The 15,021-nt window shown below is 52.2% G+C and overlaps 1 protein-coding gene across 1 annotated transcript in view; it reads left to right on the top strand.

Annotated features, from left to right (window-relative positions):
* Nucleotides 1–15,021, top strand: part of TRAM2 (translocation associated membrane protein 2) — a 78,344-nt gene that overhangs the window by 61,961 nt on the left and 1,362 nt on the right. Inside the window, exons 3-10 of the mRNA XM_042939040.1 lie at nt 1,419–1,528; nt 2,034–2,150; nt 8,513–8,571; nt 9,741–9,825; nt 10,398–10,468; nt 13,350–13,454; nt 13,718–13,861; nt 14,704–14,867. Coding sequence (XP_042794974.1) covers nt 1,419–1,528; nt 2,034–2,150; nt 8,513–8,571; nt 9,741–9,825; nt 10,398–10,468; nt 13,350–13,454; nt 13,718–13,861; nt 14,704–14,867 — 855 coding nt within the window. The remainder of the gene's footprint in view (nt 1–1,418; nt 1,529–2,033; nt 2,151–8,512; nt 8,572–9,740; nt 9,826–10,397; nt 10,469–13,349; nt 13,455–13,717; nt 13,862–14,703; nt 14,868–15,021) is intronic.

Genomic DNA, 15,021 nt, shown 5'->3' with positions numbered 1-15,021 from the left:
CCAGCCGGGGTTGGGCCCTGGCCTGCCGGGGCCCGCTGGGACGCTCTCTTTGCCTCTTGGCCCCACGTGCCTGTCTGTAGGGTAATTGTACGTTTACTTATCCGTCTCCTCACCGGTCTGTGTGCTCTGAAGTCCGGCCAGTATCCCTTATCTCCACACTCCGGCAGTTAGCCCAGTGCCCCTTACAGAGTAGGTTTTTGTGGAAAGGAGGAGGGAGAGGAAAAAGGCAAGTCTGTCTGATTCCAGAGTTCACATGCTCGCTGCCCTCTCCCCACTCAGCGCCATGGACCATCCCGTTCTCTCCGTCCCGGGAGGCAGAGGGGATGGTTTGACTCCCTGGGTGACCCAGTCAGCTCTGCTTCGCTCCGTGGCCACCCCGAAACTCACCGGCCGTGGTCCACCTTCTGGTAAACGCATCCTGGCAGAGACAGATGACTCGTGTGTGCGACTCGGCGTGAGCACAGCACAGCTGGAAAGGCAGCCAGCGAGTCTGCTTGGTGGAGCCAGGGGGGCGTTTACAGAGCAGCAGAGACCCAGCGCGGGTTCGTGAGCCCTTGCAACCCTAGCCTGCTAACTGGAACAAAAGTATAAATCCTCCTCTGTCCGTGGAGAACGAGGCCGCCACAGCAGGGCTATACAAGGCTTATTACATGTCTGGGATGCTAATTTATTACTATTAAATAATATTTTAATAGACTGCCACTTATGGCATGTTTGCCATGGGTGTAGGCCCGGTGATAATCCTCTTGATACAAATTATTTCATTTAATCCTCACACTAGCCCAACAACAGAAATAATAACAAATATACATATGGCACTTGCTATGTACTAGATATTGTTCCCTGCACTTTGCTTTGAAGCTGTCTGATTCTGAGGGAAACCTTACGATACAGGAACTGCTGTTACTCTCATTTTACAGATGAGGAAACTGAGGCACAGAAAAGTCACATATAGAGGTGCCCCAAAGTCACATAGGTAATGAGTGAGCTGTGATATAAACTCGGGCTTCTGAGTCCATGCTCCTAACCGCTACTCCATGCTTCCATGCTGAAGACGACAGTCCCATCTTCCAGGGATGGAAATTGTGGCTCAGAGAGGTTGGTCACTTCTGTATAGTCGCACAGCCAGGGAGCGATCGAGATGGCTTGTCTCTTATCCTGGCTCCTAACCACTGCGCTCTCCTGCCCAGATGCAGGAGATGTAGTCATCACCGTTTGTGCTTGGTTCTCCTTAATCCTCCCCATTGGCACTTACCAAGGGCGACGCCCACAGGGTGGGTAGGATTCTAGGGAAAAAGGTTTCTTCCAAGTCTAGGGGTATGGCATGGCGCCTTCTGCTTCAGAGATCTCTTCAGTTTGGGGTCCCAGAGCATTTCCTCAGCCCGGGGATGCTGACATGGCTTTTCTTACCTCCACAGATAGTGAGACTGTGCACTACCACTATGGGCCGAAGGATCTGGTCACCATCTTGTTCTACGTCTTCATCACCATCATCTTGCACGCTGTGGTTCAGGAGTACATTTTAGATGTGAGTGACGCTGTCTGGATTCTGAGATCACAAGCCGGGGAGATGCGGTGGGCAGAAGGGCCTCGCCTTAGAGGACACTGCAGCTCTCTGCCCCTTTCCCTCCTAATCTGCATGCCCTGATTGGTCCTATTGACTGGACATCCATTGTGACACACTGTGGTTTCTGTCCCCTCTCACAGCCTTCTTAGTGCATGGGATGCAGCGTTTACTGCATGAGGGGACAGCTGCCCGAAATGGCAAGACACAGTGCTTATGGGTCTGTCATATGTGGCCTGATTGTGGGGTGTTTTCTTTACATCTAGGCTGAGGACCTCAATCTGGCCGCTTTCTCAACATGCTTGCCTTGAACTGAGCGCTCCATGCACACAGCAGGCTTACACTGAATGGCCTGAGCCATGGCCGCTTCAGACTGCTATCCTTTCAAGGGTAGAAAATGGGAGTTTGAAGCCGCCCATTACGAATGCACCTGCATATATTAATATGCAGGATTCTCTTTATTCTTTAGAAAATCAGCAAACGGCTTCACCTCTCCAAGGTGAAACACAGCAAGTTCAACGAATCTGGACAGCTGGTCGTCTTTCATCTCAGCTCTGTGGTATGGTGCTTCTACGTGGTGGTAACGGTGAGTGGCCCCGGGGACCGCTGAAGCACAGGGCCTGGGCTTCCAGCAACGTATCTCTTCTCAGATGGCTGATAAAATGACCGTGAAGGGCTAAGCAGGGAAGGAAAAGAGTCAGGAGCAGTTTGTAAAAGCTTTGAGCAATTTCTTGGAACTACGACTATTTTTGTATCCTCATGGTAGGAGAGAGGGGCCAGATGGTATAGATGCTCTTTTAAAGCTGCAGAGAGCCCTCTTGTCCAAAAATAAACCCTTGTTATAGTTATTCTGTGATGCTATGATAATGGTACCATACCTCTACACAGCGCTGTATCATTTGACAGTGTCCTCCTACCAGTGCTATCCCATGAGATGAGTTGTTTGTTTATTCTGGTCCCCATGTTGATAGATTGATGGCATCCAAGATCAAATTTTGCAGTGTCCCCATGGTCATGTGGTTCTGAGGTGGCAAGGACCAGACTGGGACTTAGGAGTCTGGTTCCAAGTTCAGTACGCTTTCTGTTTTACCACACTGGCCTCCTGCAAACATCCCCTCATCCGCACATCAAATCCTGTGAGAGTCAGTGCCATTCCCACAAATGCCTGGGGGACCAGACAATTTATCTACCTCTCCTTTCTACACAATAGGACTCTTATTTCAAGCAGCCTTTGATACACCAGAATTCCTTACTAGCAAGGAATGCGGACAGTCCTTTGGGGTTCGCTGTAACAAGACCTGGCCTGTGATGCATGAAAGTGTTTAATTAGAAGCCCCCCACCCCCACGTGAAATAACTCCTGTCTGTAACTTGGTCCCTTTTTCTAGAGCTAGAGTCGTCCTGTGAGAAACACAGGCCTAGGGCTTGGAAAATTCAGCAACCCTGTGATCTCTAAGTTCCCTTCCCTGCCTTCTGCTGACCTCTCATTCCCTGCCTTCCGCTGACCTCTCACCCCCTTCCTCTTCCTTCAGTGACAGTGATGAACTTTCACATCCTAAGGAACTCTCTGCTTCCAGAGCTCAACGCTGAATTCACGTTCTGAGAGCAGGAGTCTGCATGTCCTTGTGTATATTGCTTGTATGTCTCTTATCCTTTAATCATGGAACCGTTTCCTAAACAGAACATTAGGAATTTTAAATGTAGGACCTGAGGCTTCTGTCCTCTTGAGCAGGACTGCCATGTTATACTGTCCCCAGAGGGAAAGATGTGCAGTGTGGCCCATATGAGGAGCGTCCCTTAATGTTGCACAGTGTGTGTCCGGGCCCCTTCAGGTCTAGGTAATGCTGCCTTTCAGACTTCTCCCAACCTCTCGGCGTTTGCCCGTGGAGTCCCTCTGCTGCTTTGAGGCTGAATGGCCTCAGGGTCTTTCAGAAGAAACATTGCCTCGTCTCTGAATCACTTCTACCCCTCCTACTTCAGCCCCAGATATTCTCCTGGAGCTGTGACACATTTAGACCAGATTCTGGAGGCCAAAAGCCATGTTATGTGACGTCTCTTCCAGTGCGTTAAATGCTCAACTGGTCTTTGTTTCTCTCAGGCCTTCAGGGGCTTAAAAATGATGCTCATTAGTCTGACAGCATGTAGCACTTTACTTGGGGAAGCTCATGACAGGCCTTTATTATGGTGACAGCCAGTTCCCCATTCAACATCTTCAGTAGAAAGTGGGGGCCATGGGGACCCTGGAAAGCTCCAGTGACCCCCAACTCCTAAGAGCACCATGCCGCTCCTGGCCCTCCTCTACTCCCACTGCACCATCCTGCAGGGAATAAAGATGATTGAAGAAGAAGGGAGGGTAGTTTTGTAAAAGGAGTGAGAAATAGCTAAGTGTTTCTTAAATCCTATTTTTCTGTTAGGATGAAATCTTCCTTGGTTCTTGTCTTCTACTGTCTGCAGTCAGTTCATCAGCAGGTCCTGTGAACCCCACCTGCAGAGGTCATTGAGGTTCTATCCATGCTGTAGCCCGGCCCACCAGTTTCCACAGGGGAGATTTTGGCCCCTGGGGACATGGGGCTGGCGGGTGGAGCCCAGGAGTGCTGCTGAATGTCCTGCACCACACAGGGCAGCCCCCACCACCGAGAATTACCCAGCCCCAGATGTTGGTAGTGCCAAGGTTGGGAAGTCCTGCTCCACAGTCCAAACCGCCATTACCTCTTGCCTGGACCACTGACCATCGTCCTTCTAGATGGAGACGTTTCCTCTCTCGTAGCCTCCCTCCACAATCCGTTTTCTTCTGCTTACCCAGACAGGTCCTTTTAGAACATAAATGAAGTCCTGCACCCTTGTGTAAAAGCCCTTGTCCCTCTTGCAGCCAGTTAAGCCATTATCTTCCTCGCTCCTGTGATCTGGGTCCCACTATTACCTCTGCTCCTCTACCTTTCCTGGCTGTTCCTGATTCTTGCGCTTTGCGGGGGCGGTTCCTCTCCTCACATGCTCCACCCCCTGAATCCCATGGCCGCCCACGGCTGACTCCTTCCCATCTGAGTCTCCACATAAATGCCATCTCCTCAGAGAACCCCCTCCCCCAGTTTGTACTGCATGCACTACACCCATTGCTGTGACATTTTTCTCATTCATGCATATATTCCGTGCTGTCTGTCCCACTAGACCCCGAACTGCTTGTGAACAGCCTGCATGCTCACAGAGTCTCTAGTGCAGAGCCCGGCAGGTACTAAGTGCTCACTAAACAGTGGTTGTGAGACTGAGGGGGTAAGCAGCAGTTACGTCTTCTTGCTCTGGCCCTTAACTGCTTTTAAAATAACAAGTCAATTGTTTTTGTAAACTTCTAGATGACCGTCTATTACATAAGAAATACGTAAAAGGTTTTTTTTTGTTTTTTTAAGTAAAAAAAATTGCCCCAGATCCATCCCCCTAGAAGTAACTGGTTTTGGGCAGTGGGGTTTGGACATTTCTCTCTGCATTTATACAAGCAGAGTGATGAGAGTGTGACTGGACCGACCAATAATTTATGAAAAGATCAACCTCCTACTGTTAACCTACCTATGGACTACTTCCTATTGATTAGAAAACACAACAAAACATGAGCACTCTATAGGGGAAAGCAGGGCGGGCCGTGTTTGGTCTCCATGCCGGCTTCCTGGGGATGTTTCCCTTCATGTTTTAAATCCTGAAGTCTGGTGCTCCTTGAGAGCCTGGTATGGGGAATGCTCTTCACCCTGGACTGATTTCCTGTTAACAGACTGGCTACTCAGAGCAGAACTTTAGTACATGATTGTTTCTGAAGGACAAACACTATTGGTATGTCTGAATCTAGGTAGCAACTGTGGCTGTGTTATGACTGGATTCTGCTGTTTCTGTGGTTCTGTTTGTCCATTCACCAAAAAGGAAGGCTGCAGGGCAGGGGTGGGGGAGGGAGAGATTGCTCCAGTTCGCTCAGGCCTCACTTAGCTTGTAGGTTAAGGAGATAACGAAGGATTTCAAAAGTTCCCAGGCCCCTCTGCCAGTGCCTGATGGGGCCTGGGATTCAGAGGCGGGTGGGGTGCAGGTGCTGGCTCTAGCCCTCTTGGCTCCCCATGATCTCAGGTACATGGCCTGCCAGAGCTCTGAGGGCACCCCGGCCCCAGGCCGCCCTCAGGCAGCTGCCTGGCCCGAGGTCTGGAAAAGGCTGTTCTCAGAGCGGTGAGTCATTTTCCTCCGACTCCCCCACCCTCCCCCCTGCATACCCTCCCTGAACTCCCTGTGGACTGGACATTCACAAGCAGGCAGCATTTTTCTGGGGAGTTTTCTTTGCTTGTTGGCTTAAAAGTTCTGACCTCCTTGTCTCCTAAGAAAAGGCGCCAGGCCAAGGAGGTTCATGTTTAAAATCACAAGATCATCTGGACTTTTAGGTTTTTCTCCATGCTGCTTCTCTTGGGCGGCCTCTTTTTGGGCAGAAGTTTTCCTCCCACCTCAGTCCCAGATGTACCATTTTCCTCCTTAAATGCATTGCTGCTTCTTCCATCATGGTGCGTTCTTACCTCTGATTTCCCTGGACTGAGGTAGAGAGTGGAAGACCATATATATGACTGTGTGCCTGGGTCCTCATGAGCAGCAGAGAGGGAAGGCAGAGCCCGATAGCAGCGGTGTGGCAAAGTGCTCCTGTCACCCTCCAGAGGCCCTGGAACTTTCCATCTGTGTGTGACTGAGGGAGGAGGCAGTGGTAGGAAGAAAGGACTGGGAGTGAGGCTGTGAGGGGTTGGGGAGAGACCTTTTCCTTCAGAAATGTTACCATGACCACACTGGTGCATGTGGCCTGACTGGACCTGTCACTTTGGTCACTGTGCTAATGGGGCCCCAGCTTGTGGGCTGGGGGCTGGGGACTATACCTGAGATGTCCAAGGTAATGTAGTGACTTGAGGGTGGGTAGGTCAGGCCTCACGTGGAAACACAGCTGTGGATCCACGAGGCAGTAAGTCAAGTGTTTGTCCCTGAACCACGTTGGCTTTGAGCACTGCTAACGCCCTGATCTTAGTCCCAGTGTGACATTTGAGTCTCGGTCTCCTCATCAAAGCCGCCAGCTCAGTTTATTTTCTGACTTACTGAGGAACTGGGCTTGAGGTTATTGGGCCAGGAGGTTGGTGGCCCAGCTCAGATTTCACCTATGCTGCTGAAAAACCATCTCATTTCAGGAGCTACTTCCTGTCTTTTCCTTTATTAGCCTGTTTGTGGAATGGGGTCATATTGATCTAACCATCTCTGAGTGACAAATAAGAGCCTTGTTTTTTCCCTCAGAAGGGAGAAATCACCTAAAGCGTTCATCATTGATTCATTCAACCAACAAGTTTTTATTGGATTCCTGTAACATCAGCTGACTCTTGCTCATGGTGGATTGTTTCCTCTTATGTTTTGTAATTTTGGATTGTAATCTCCTCTTTAGCAAGATTTTAATGCATGAGAATCCTGTACATCCTTGGATGAGAGTATGTCCCAATGGTGTCACAGTAGCATTAACACTAATTTCTTAGCTTGGTGGTTCCTGGACCATAAAAGTGGTTATAAATTTGAACTCCAAACCCATCTGAAAGTGAACCCAAGGTTACAGATTTTCAAGGGCTAATATATTTTAGTTTTCATCGTGAGCACAGGGTGAGCAAACAGCTTCTTTATCTCCTTTTATTGTTGCCAGACTATAGTCGACCCTTTCTCTAGTCTAATCCAAACTAATGCAGACTCTAATCTAACCTTCTCTTGAAGTTTGTAGCCATTGAGGGGTCCTGATATTTTTAAAAATTTTTTTCAATGTTTGTTTATTTTTGAGAGGGAAGGAGAGAGAATGAGAACAAGCGGGGGATGGGCAGAGAGAGAGGGAGACACACAATCTGAGGCAGGCTCCAGGCTCTGAGCTGTCAGCACAGAGCCCGACATGGGGCTCAAACTCACTGACCGTGAGATCATGACCTGAGCCGAAGTTGGACACTTAACTGACTGAGCCACCCAGGTGCCCCAGGGATCCTGATTTTATACAAGGTCTTGGGCTCCAACTCCCGAGGCATCATCTTCTGTTCCCACATGGGCATGACCACCCTGGCCCAAGAATAGGGCCTTGTGGGCTGCCTCAGCCTCCCCTTACTGCTTAGGCTTTTAGCCTTCTAGCCCTTTTGAATTCCAAAGGTTTTCCCTTTCTGGTAAAAACTTTTTGAATACAAAAGAATTAGTTGTTAGGTTTCACTCAGCATTTCTAGGTGTTTCGTGATGGGAGGGTTTTCAGGTTACCTCGCCCACTCTGTAATAGGCCCTGGGCTAGGTGCTGGAGGTGTAAAGAAGGGCATGATGAGACCCATGAGCTTGCAGAGTAATGGAGATCTCTAGCAATGATGACCCAGTGTGGTATGTGTCATACTTACAAGGCCTCTGGGGTGAGGCCTCCCAGGGTGGCCTGTGCGGTCCTGCATTCTTTTTACTGCCAGAGTTGTGAAAAGCCAAAGTAGGCTTTTCATTTTTCCAGTGGATGGTGATTCTAGAGGTCACGTGCTTACTCATTCTACAAGCATTTCCTGAGTACCTTCATGCCAGGCATCATGCTAGACACATAAACATGAGCTATCACATTTATTTCTAACAATAACTCTGGGAGGGTATTTTTGTCCTCATTTAAAGATGACCCAACTGAAGCTTAGGGAGACAAGCTTGCTCAGAGGCTAGAGCCAGTAAGTCCCAGATCCATGTCCAGACACAGGTCTTCAAACCCCAGAGTAGAGCAGTTTCACAATAAAAAAGCCAGTTGAAGGCCGGGTGGCTCCCCTTCAGAGAAGGCCTTCGTTTTCACGTTTCCTGTATCTTCCTCTTCCTGGCAGCTGGGGATTGGATGTGCCCCTGACCCCTAGGCCTGCCCAGGGCCCCAGCGGGTCTCATATCCACATCTCTAAACACTACCTCTTCTTGCCCACTACAGGAAGGATATTTAACAAACCCAAGAAGCCTCTGGGAAGACTACCCACACGTGTACCTCCCGTGAGTATTCTCATGACTTGGTCTCCAGGGAGGAGCAAGCTGGTCCACCGGCTTCCCCACCCCAGAGAACTCCAGACCAGCTGGCAGGAGGAGCAGGTTGCACCCCGAGCCTGTGGGGGCCCAGTATTGTAGATGGCAGTCTCGTCCGGGAGCTGCTTCCCCCTAGGGCGCTTGACTGGACAACCCCCAAATGAAATGTCTTCTGCGGTAGCCCCCGTCACGGAGCGGGTGTCCTAGCTCAGGCTGCTGTGCCAGGACCCCGTAGGCTGCGTGGCTTATAAACAACAGAAACTTCTCACAGTTCTGGAGGCCGAAAAGCCCAAGATGAGGACGCCGGTAGTTTTGGTGTCTGGTTCATAGATGGTTGTCTTCTGGCCGTATCCTCATGTGGAGGAGCAGAGAAGGAGCCCTCTGGGGTCTGTTTGACGAGGGCACGAATCCCATTACTGAGGTCCCCGTCCTCACTGCTAGATCTCCTCCCAAAGGCCCCCACCTCCTAGCACCATCACATTGGGATTCGGGTTCCAACATAGGAATTTTGAGGGGACGCACACATTTAGTCCACAGCAGGCACCTAAATGGTCGGAAGATGGATACGCAAGCGGAGCATCTCCGTAACGCTCTCTGGGCTTTGTATGTCCTTGGTGACCTGCGCTCGTGCACCACACACCGTCCGCCCAGCCTCGCGTGGCGGATGCCCTTCCAGAGGCAGCACCCCCTTCCCCTCCTGCTCTGTGCTGCCAAGACCCCAGAAGGGCAGCACCAGGTCTGCCTCCCACAGGACACCCTCCCTGCCATTCCTGGCCACCCTTCGGAACCACAACAGCACAGGGCTAACAGCTGCACGAGGACCCTCCTTTGCTTAAATCTGTTCACTCTTCAGTATATTGGTGCCCCGTCTTCCTTGTCCTTGCTCAGCCTTCCCTTCTCCAAGCCGAAGAACCTTCCTCCTCTGTACTCTTTTCACCATTTTTGTTTCTTTCTGTGGACTCCGTGTCCCATTAAGTGGTCCCGTATGTGGAGCAGGGTCCCCGGGTGTGGGGCCTCCCTCCCGCAGTCCTGGCCCAGCTCGTCCCACGGTCCTGGGCCTCACCTTTTTGTCCTGTGTTTTGCGAGCACCTGCAGGGATAGTCTTCTCCCTCCCGTGTGACTCGTTTCCTTGTCTCCAGCTTCCAGGTGAAGTTTTTCTACCTGTGCCAGCTGGCCTACTGGCTGCATGCACTGCCTGAGCTGTACTTCCAGAAGGTACGGAAGGTGAGTACTCGTTTCCCCCTTGGAAGGTACGTGCCCTTCACTCCCCTCCTGCTCTTCCCAGCCTCCTTCCCCTGAGACTTCCTCCAGAAGCCCAGAGCTGGGTGGGGACAGGGGACGTGTTGGCGGGTTGAGGAAAATGCTGAGCCAGTGAAGTCTCCACAAAGATCTCCCTGAGAGCAGACCACCAGCGGGTCTCCTGCTGCCCACACTAGACATGTGGCTTTGGGGGAGGTCTACCTCTTGTCTTCCGGGTAGTGGATCAGAGGTTTTTGCCTTTCCCAGTCTTTTTTTTTTTTTTTTTTTTAAATAGTCTTCCTCTGAATTATTTCCAGAAGCCCTGTTCCCCAGTCCCTGTCTCTTCTTTCTCAACCCAGCCCTGCCACATGGACCTGAAGCCAGCACCTCGTCCTCTGACTTCCCAGCAGCCTGGTGCATGGGCTTCTGGTGTGACCTGGGGACTGTCTGTGTCAGAGCAACCTGGCCTGCTGCCCTCTCCCCGCCCCTCTGTACCTCCCCTCTGCGGAGAGGAGGTGGGGATGAGCACATTTACTGCCTGCTTCTCTTGTTTGCAGGAGGAAATTCCCCGCCAGCTCCAGTACATCTGTCTGTACCTGGTCCACATAGCTGGAGCATACCTCTTAAAGTGAGTGAGAGCCCAGAGCCCGTCACATTTCTGTGCCCTTTTATGTCCATGCATCTCTCCACACATTCAGTTAGGAGGCGGTTACTGCACACCTTGTTTGCCAAGCACCGTGCTAAGACCTGGGGATACAAAGGCAGCGATTCCCTTGTCTTTAGTGGTTCATGCTCAGCCTATTAGGAGTGACAGCAGAGGCACAGGTCAGGACAGCTTAGTGAGATGATGGCTGTGCTACAATGTGGGTCATCTGCCGTGGGAATCCAGAAGAGGGACTAACGCATCCTGAGACAGAGCCAGGGAAGGCTTCGAGGGATGCTGGCACTTGAACCGTGCCTTTGAAGTCGGAGGAATGGCCATGGTGTTTGGCCTTGAGTGTCTTTTACAAAAAGAATCCTACTGATGAGTAGATATGTCGTTGCTAATTTGGAATTTTCCTGAGCTTTATCCGAGCAGGATAGGAGAGCACCCTGTACTTTCTCTGGGCTGACGTTTTAAGGGTTTGTGATGTATAACTTTCTGCTAAGCTGCTTGGAGGTCCTTGGGCCTGTCATCTCCTAGGCCCTCACAGCAGGCTTCCTGTGAGGATGACGGACCTGGGGTAATGGAATTAGGAGGATGGCAGCTCTCAAATATGCTCTTATCCCTGGAGGCGTGAAATAGCATCGACACCTGGATGGGTCCTTGGAGGCCAAAGCCTCTATGGTGGGACCAGCCTTGCTCTTGTGCTGCACCCAGCAGTGTGTGGTGAGGACCAGGGTGAGAACCTTCAGGCAGGACCATGTGGAAAGAGAGCTTCTTGCTACTTGTCGGGTCCCTGCTGTATTGTCAGTGTTCCTCCCAAAGAAAGGAGATGCTCTAAGATCTGCTTTTCCCACAGCTGATGTGTCCCACGGAAGGAGAAGGGCAGGTGTCAGACCCTGTTTGGGCGAGTCCTGTGATTCTTGTTTTGGGATGAGGATAGAAGCGAGAGGGCAGGGAGCAGCAGGCCCTCCAAAACGAGGCCCATTCCCTTTCCAGCGATGCTGGTGCAGCCGTCTCTCTGCTCCTGTAAGGACCGTGGCCTGGCCTTCCTTTGCTTCCATCCTTGCTGTGGTTTTCAGAAGTGAGTGTGGGGATAGGAGAGACCCCCTGACTACAGGATTTCCCAAGGGAGGCAGACCTTTGAAATGCTGAATGATTGCAGAGCCTTGTTTTGGTGAAGAGCTTGACTTTTAGAGGCCTTCACTTGCTTGACACGTACCTGAGCTCCTCCTCTGGGCCAGGCACTGCTCTTGGAGCCGAAGTTACCCCTGGGTGAAGTCAGACCAAGGCCTTGTTCTCCTGGGGTGTCCAATCTAGAGGGAGTCAGACAATTAACAAGAAAATAGCTTCCTGTGTTGGTAAATGCGATGAAGAAAATACTAGGGGCACCTGGGTGGCTTAGTTGGTTGAACGTCTGACTCTTGATTTCTGTTCATGTCATGGTCCCAGGGTCATGAGATCAAGCCCTACATTGGGCTCCTCATTGGGTATGGAGCCTGCTTGAGATATTTTCTCTCTGTCTCTCTGTCCCTCTGTCCCTCTGTCCCCCTCTCCCCCTCTCCCTCCCTCTCCCCCTCTCTCCCTCCCTCTCCCCCTCTCTCCCTCCCTCTCCCCCTCTCTCCCTCCCTCTCCCCCTCTCTCCCTCCCTCTCCCCCTCTCTCCCTCCCTCTCCCCCTCTCTCCCTCCCTCTCCCCCTCTCTCCCTCCCTCTCCCCCTCTCTCCCTCCCTCTCCCCCTCTCTCCCTCCCTCTCCCCGCCCCCCTTCCCTCTCCCCTGAGATATTCATTCATTCATTTTGTCTTTCTCTCCCTGTCCCCCTGCTCCTCTCCCCTGCTCACTAGTGTACTCTCTAAAACAATAAAGTAGGGTATTGTAACAGCGACTTGTCTACGTGGCACCTTTGTCATGGGGAGGGAGGTGACTCAGGTTGAGGCAGGTATGATGAGAGTCAGGCATGTGAAGATCTGGGGATAGAGCTGTGTGGGCAGAGAAACAGCAGGTGCAAGAGGCCCTGAGGTGTTCGTAAAGCCCACCGTGGCTGGAATGCAGAAAATGAGTTTTGACATGAGGTCACTGGGCACGGCCATATTGGACTTTCTAGGTCACGTGAAGACCTTGGGTAGTGCTCCCATCATTCTCTTGACCATCCTCAGGACCCAGTGACCACCCCACTGGATTCTGCACTGCTTTCGTTTTGTTGGGTGGAATTGGCCGGGCCCTTCATTAGCACAGCCTGTGGGGCTGCTCCCACATTTTTTTATTGACTGCCTGAAGCCCTGCATGTTCAGCAGGGTCTGCGGTTTCCCTTCGCGGTCTTTCTCCATTTGAGCTACAGTTGACATCTGTAGCAAACTGCCTAAGAAAGCTGGTAACGCCACCATGCCTGGAATTGAGGGGAGGGGGTGTCTGAGTGGGTGCAGATTTTTATGAGGTGGGTTCAGTAGCACATCTCTTTGCATTATGTTGAGTTTTGCTTCTTCTTGTACCTCTTAGCTGTGAAGACTTGGATAATGAAAAACCAGACGGGAATCCTTTGTATTTCTGTGTACAAAGCTCAGTCACTTGGTCTGAGCACCTTTTATGCACTGGGTCCTGGGCCCGGTAAAGAATGCATGGTGACTGGTGCCGTGGAGCCTAAGCTAGGTTCACTGTGGGAGCAGTGAGGGGCCCCTGACCCAGACAGGACAGGCAGAGGCCTGGGGGATTCAGTATTCTGTTAAAGGTGTGATGGCAGAACTGAATCCTGTAGGGTGAGGAGGGCCAGCCAGGGAAGGCTGGCGAGGAGAGCAGAGCCCAGGGTGCGGGGTGCCTCACGCTCTGTAGCATCCCAGGGGGGAACTGTGAGGCTTGTCCGTTTCTCCCAGCCTCAGCCGCCTGGGCCTGATCTTGCTGCTGCTGCAGTACTCAACTGAGTTCCTCTTCCACATGGCTCGACTCTTCTACTTTGCCGACGAGAACAACGAGAAGCTGTAAGTAGTGTAAAGCAGGCTGGCCCACTCACAGTGCTGTGGGCAGGAGCCTCCCATGAGGCCTGGCTGATAGTGCCCCTTCCTGCAGATGGAACCCCAGGGTTGTTTTTTTGGAGTATCTTACTCCAGAGATCTCCTCCCTCAAACACCCCGATGCGCTACCTTCACACCCTCTTTCCACTTGGCGTTGCTTCTGGAGAAGTGGGTGAAAGCTCCCTCACCGGCCCTAAAGGCTGACGTCCCTTTGCCACCTCCACGAGCAGGTTTAACGCCTGGGCTGCTGTGTTTGGGGTCACCCGCCTCTTCATCCTCACACTCGCCGTGCTGGCCATCGGCTTTGGACTCGCTCGCATAGAAAACCAGGCCTTTGATCCCGAGAAAGGAAACTTCAACACCTTACTTTGCAGGTGAGTTGGGAAAAAGCCCCCGAAGATAAATCAAGGCTCCCTGAGTGCTGCCAGGAGCCTCCTGAACTTGGCACAACTTCAGAAGGTCAGGGGGCAATAGACCCCCGGGGTCTCCCGCACACTGATGTTTAGCTGGAGATCTGTAGACATCAGGCCTGAGGGGAGAAGGAGTGCCAGCCTTCTGCCTCCAGCAAAACCATCTCCACCACCTGCTGGGACTCTAGTCGAGGTTCCCAAGAGGAATCCCCTCCCCCTTGTCCAGTGCTTCAAGTGCATGATAGGTGACCTCTCTAGCCCCTCAGCTGATCATTACGGCCACGTGTGCTCAGCAGCGCCGCCTGTGGCCTCCCATAGTAGCAGGGAAAGTGGGGAGGAAGCCGTTGTGTTCCCATGTGACCCTTGGGCCTGGGAGGGTGTGTGATTGATCCATTGTTGCTCAGCTTTTAAGTGGCATTCTAAATGAGAAGCCACTCTTCTAGAATTATTCTGCTGTATTGTAGTTCAATTCAGTTGAATTCTTTCAGTATATGTACATGGAGCTTAGTCATGTTGTTTGTTGTGGGTACAGAAAAGACAGGCCATGGAGGCAGTGACTCTGGAGCTGGATATGCAGATGTCCCCTCCTCCTCCCTGGTGTCCCTAGACCCCATCTCTTTGTCACCAGCCCTAAAGTGCACTAGAGCGGAGACCGGCACCGAACCACACGCCCTCCCTCGTGCGGGTGGCAGGATGGGGGCGTGCTGGCGCCCAGGGTGATGGCCAGGGGAGCTGTGGGGTTCCTGCCCTGGTCTCCCGCTCTGCCCTGAGGCGACTCCCGAGCCCACCGCCCTGTCCCTCCGCAGGCTCTGTGTGCTGCTGCTGGTGTGCGCTGCCCAGGCCTGGCTCATGTGGCGCTTCATCCACTCCCAGCTGCGACACTGGCGGGAATACTGGAATGAGCAGAGCGCCAAGCGGAGAGTCCCAGCTGCCCCCAGACTGCCAGCCAGGCTCGTCAAGAGGGAATCTGGTGAGTGCTGGGCCCGTGGGCAGGTAGACACAGAAGTGGGTCTGGGATGGGTGGGGAGGGGCCTGGGCTCGGCTCCTCCACCTCCACCCAGACCAGCCCTGCCGCTCCCCTGTCCTTCCCTGGGGCCCTGGGTCCTCGGCCCCTGCCAGGGCCT

Source organism: Panthera leo, chromosome B2 (assembly GCF_018350215.1).
Source record: "Panthera leo isolate Ple1 chromosome B2, P.leo_Ple1_pat1.1, whole genome shotgun sequence".
NCBI classification, from domain to species: domain Eukaryota; kingdom Metazoa; phylum Chordata; class Mammalia; order Carnivora; family Felidae; genus Panthera; species Panthera leo.
This window is presented reverse-complemented; position numbering and strand designations above follow the sequence as displayed.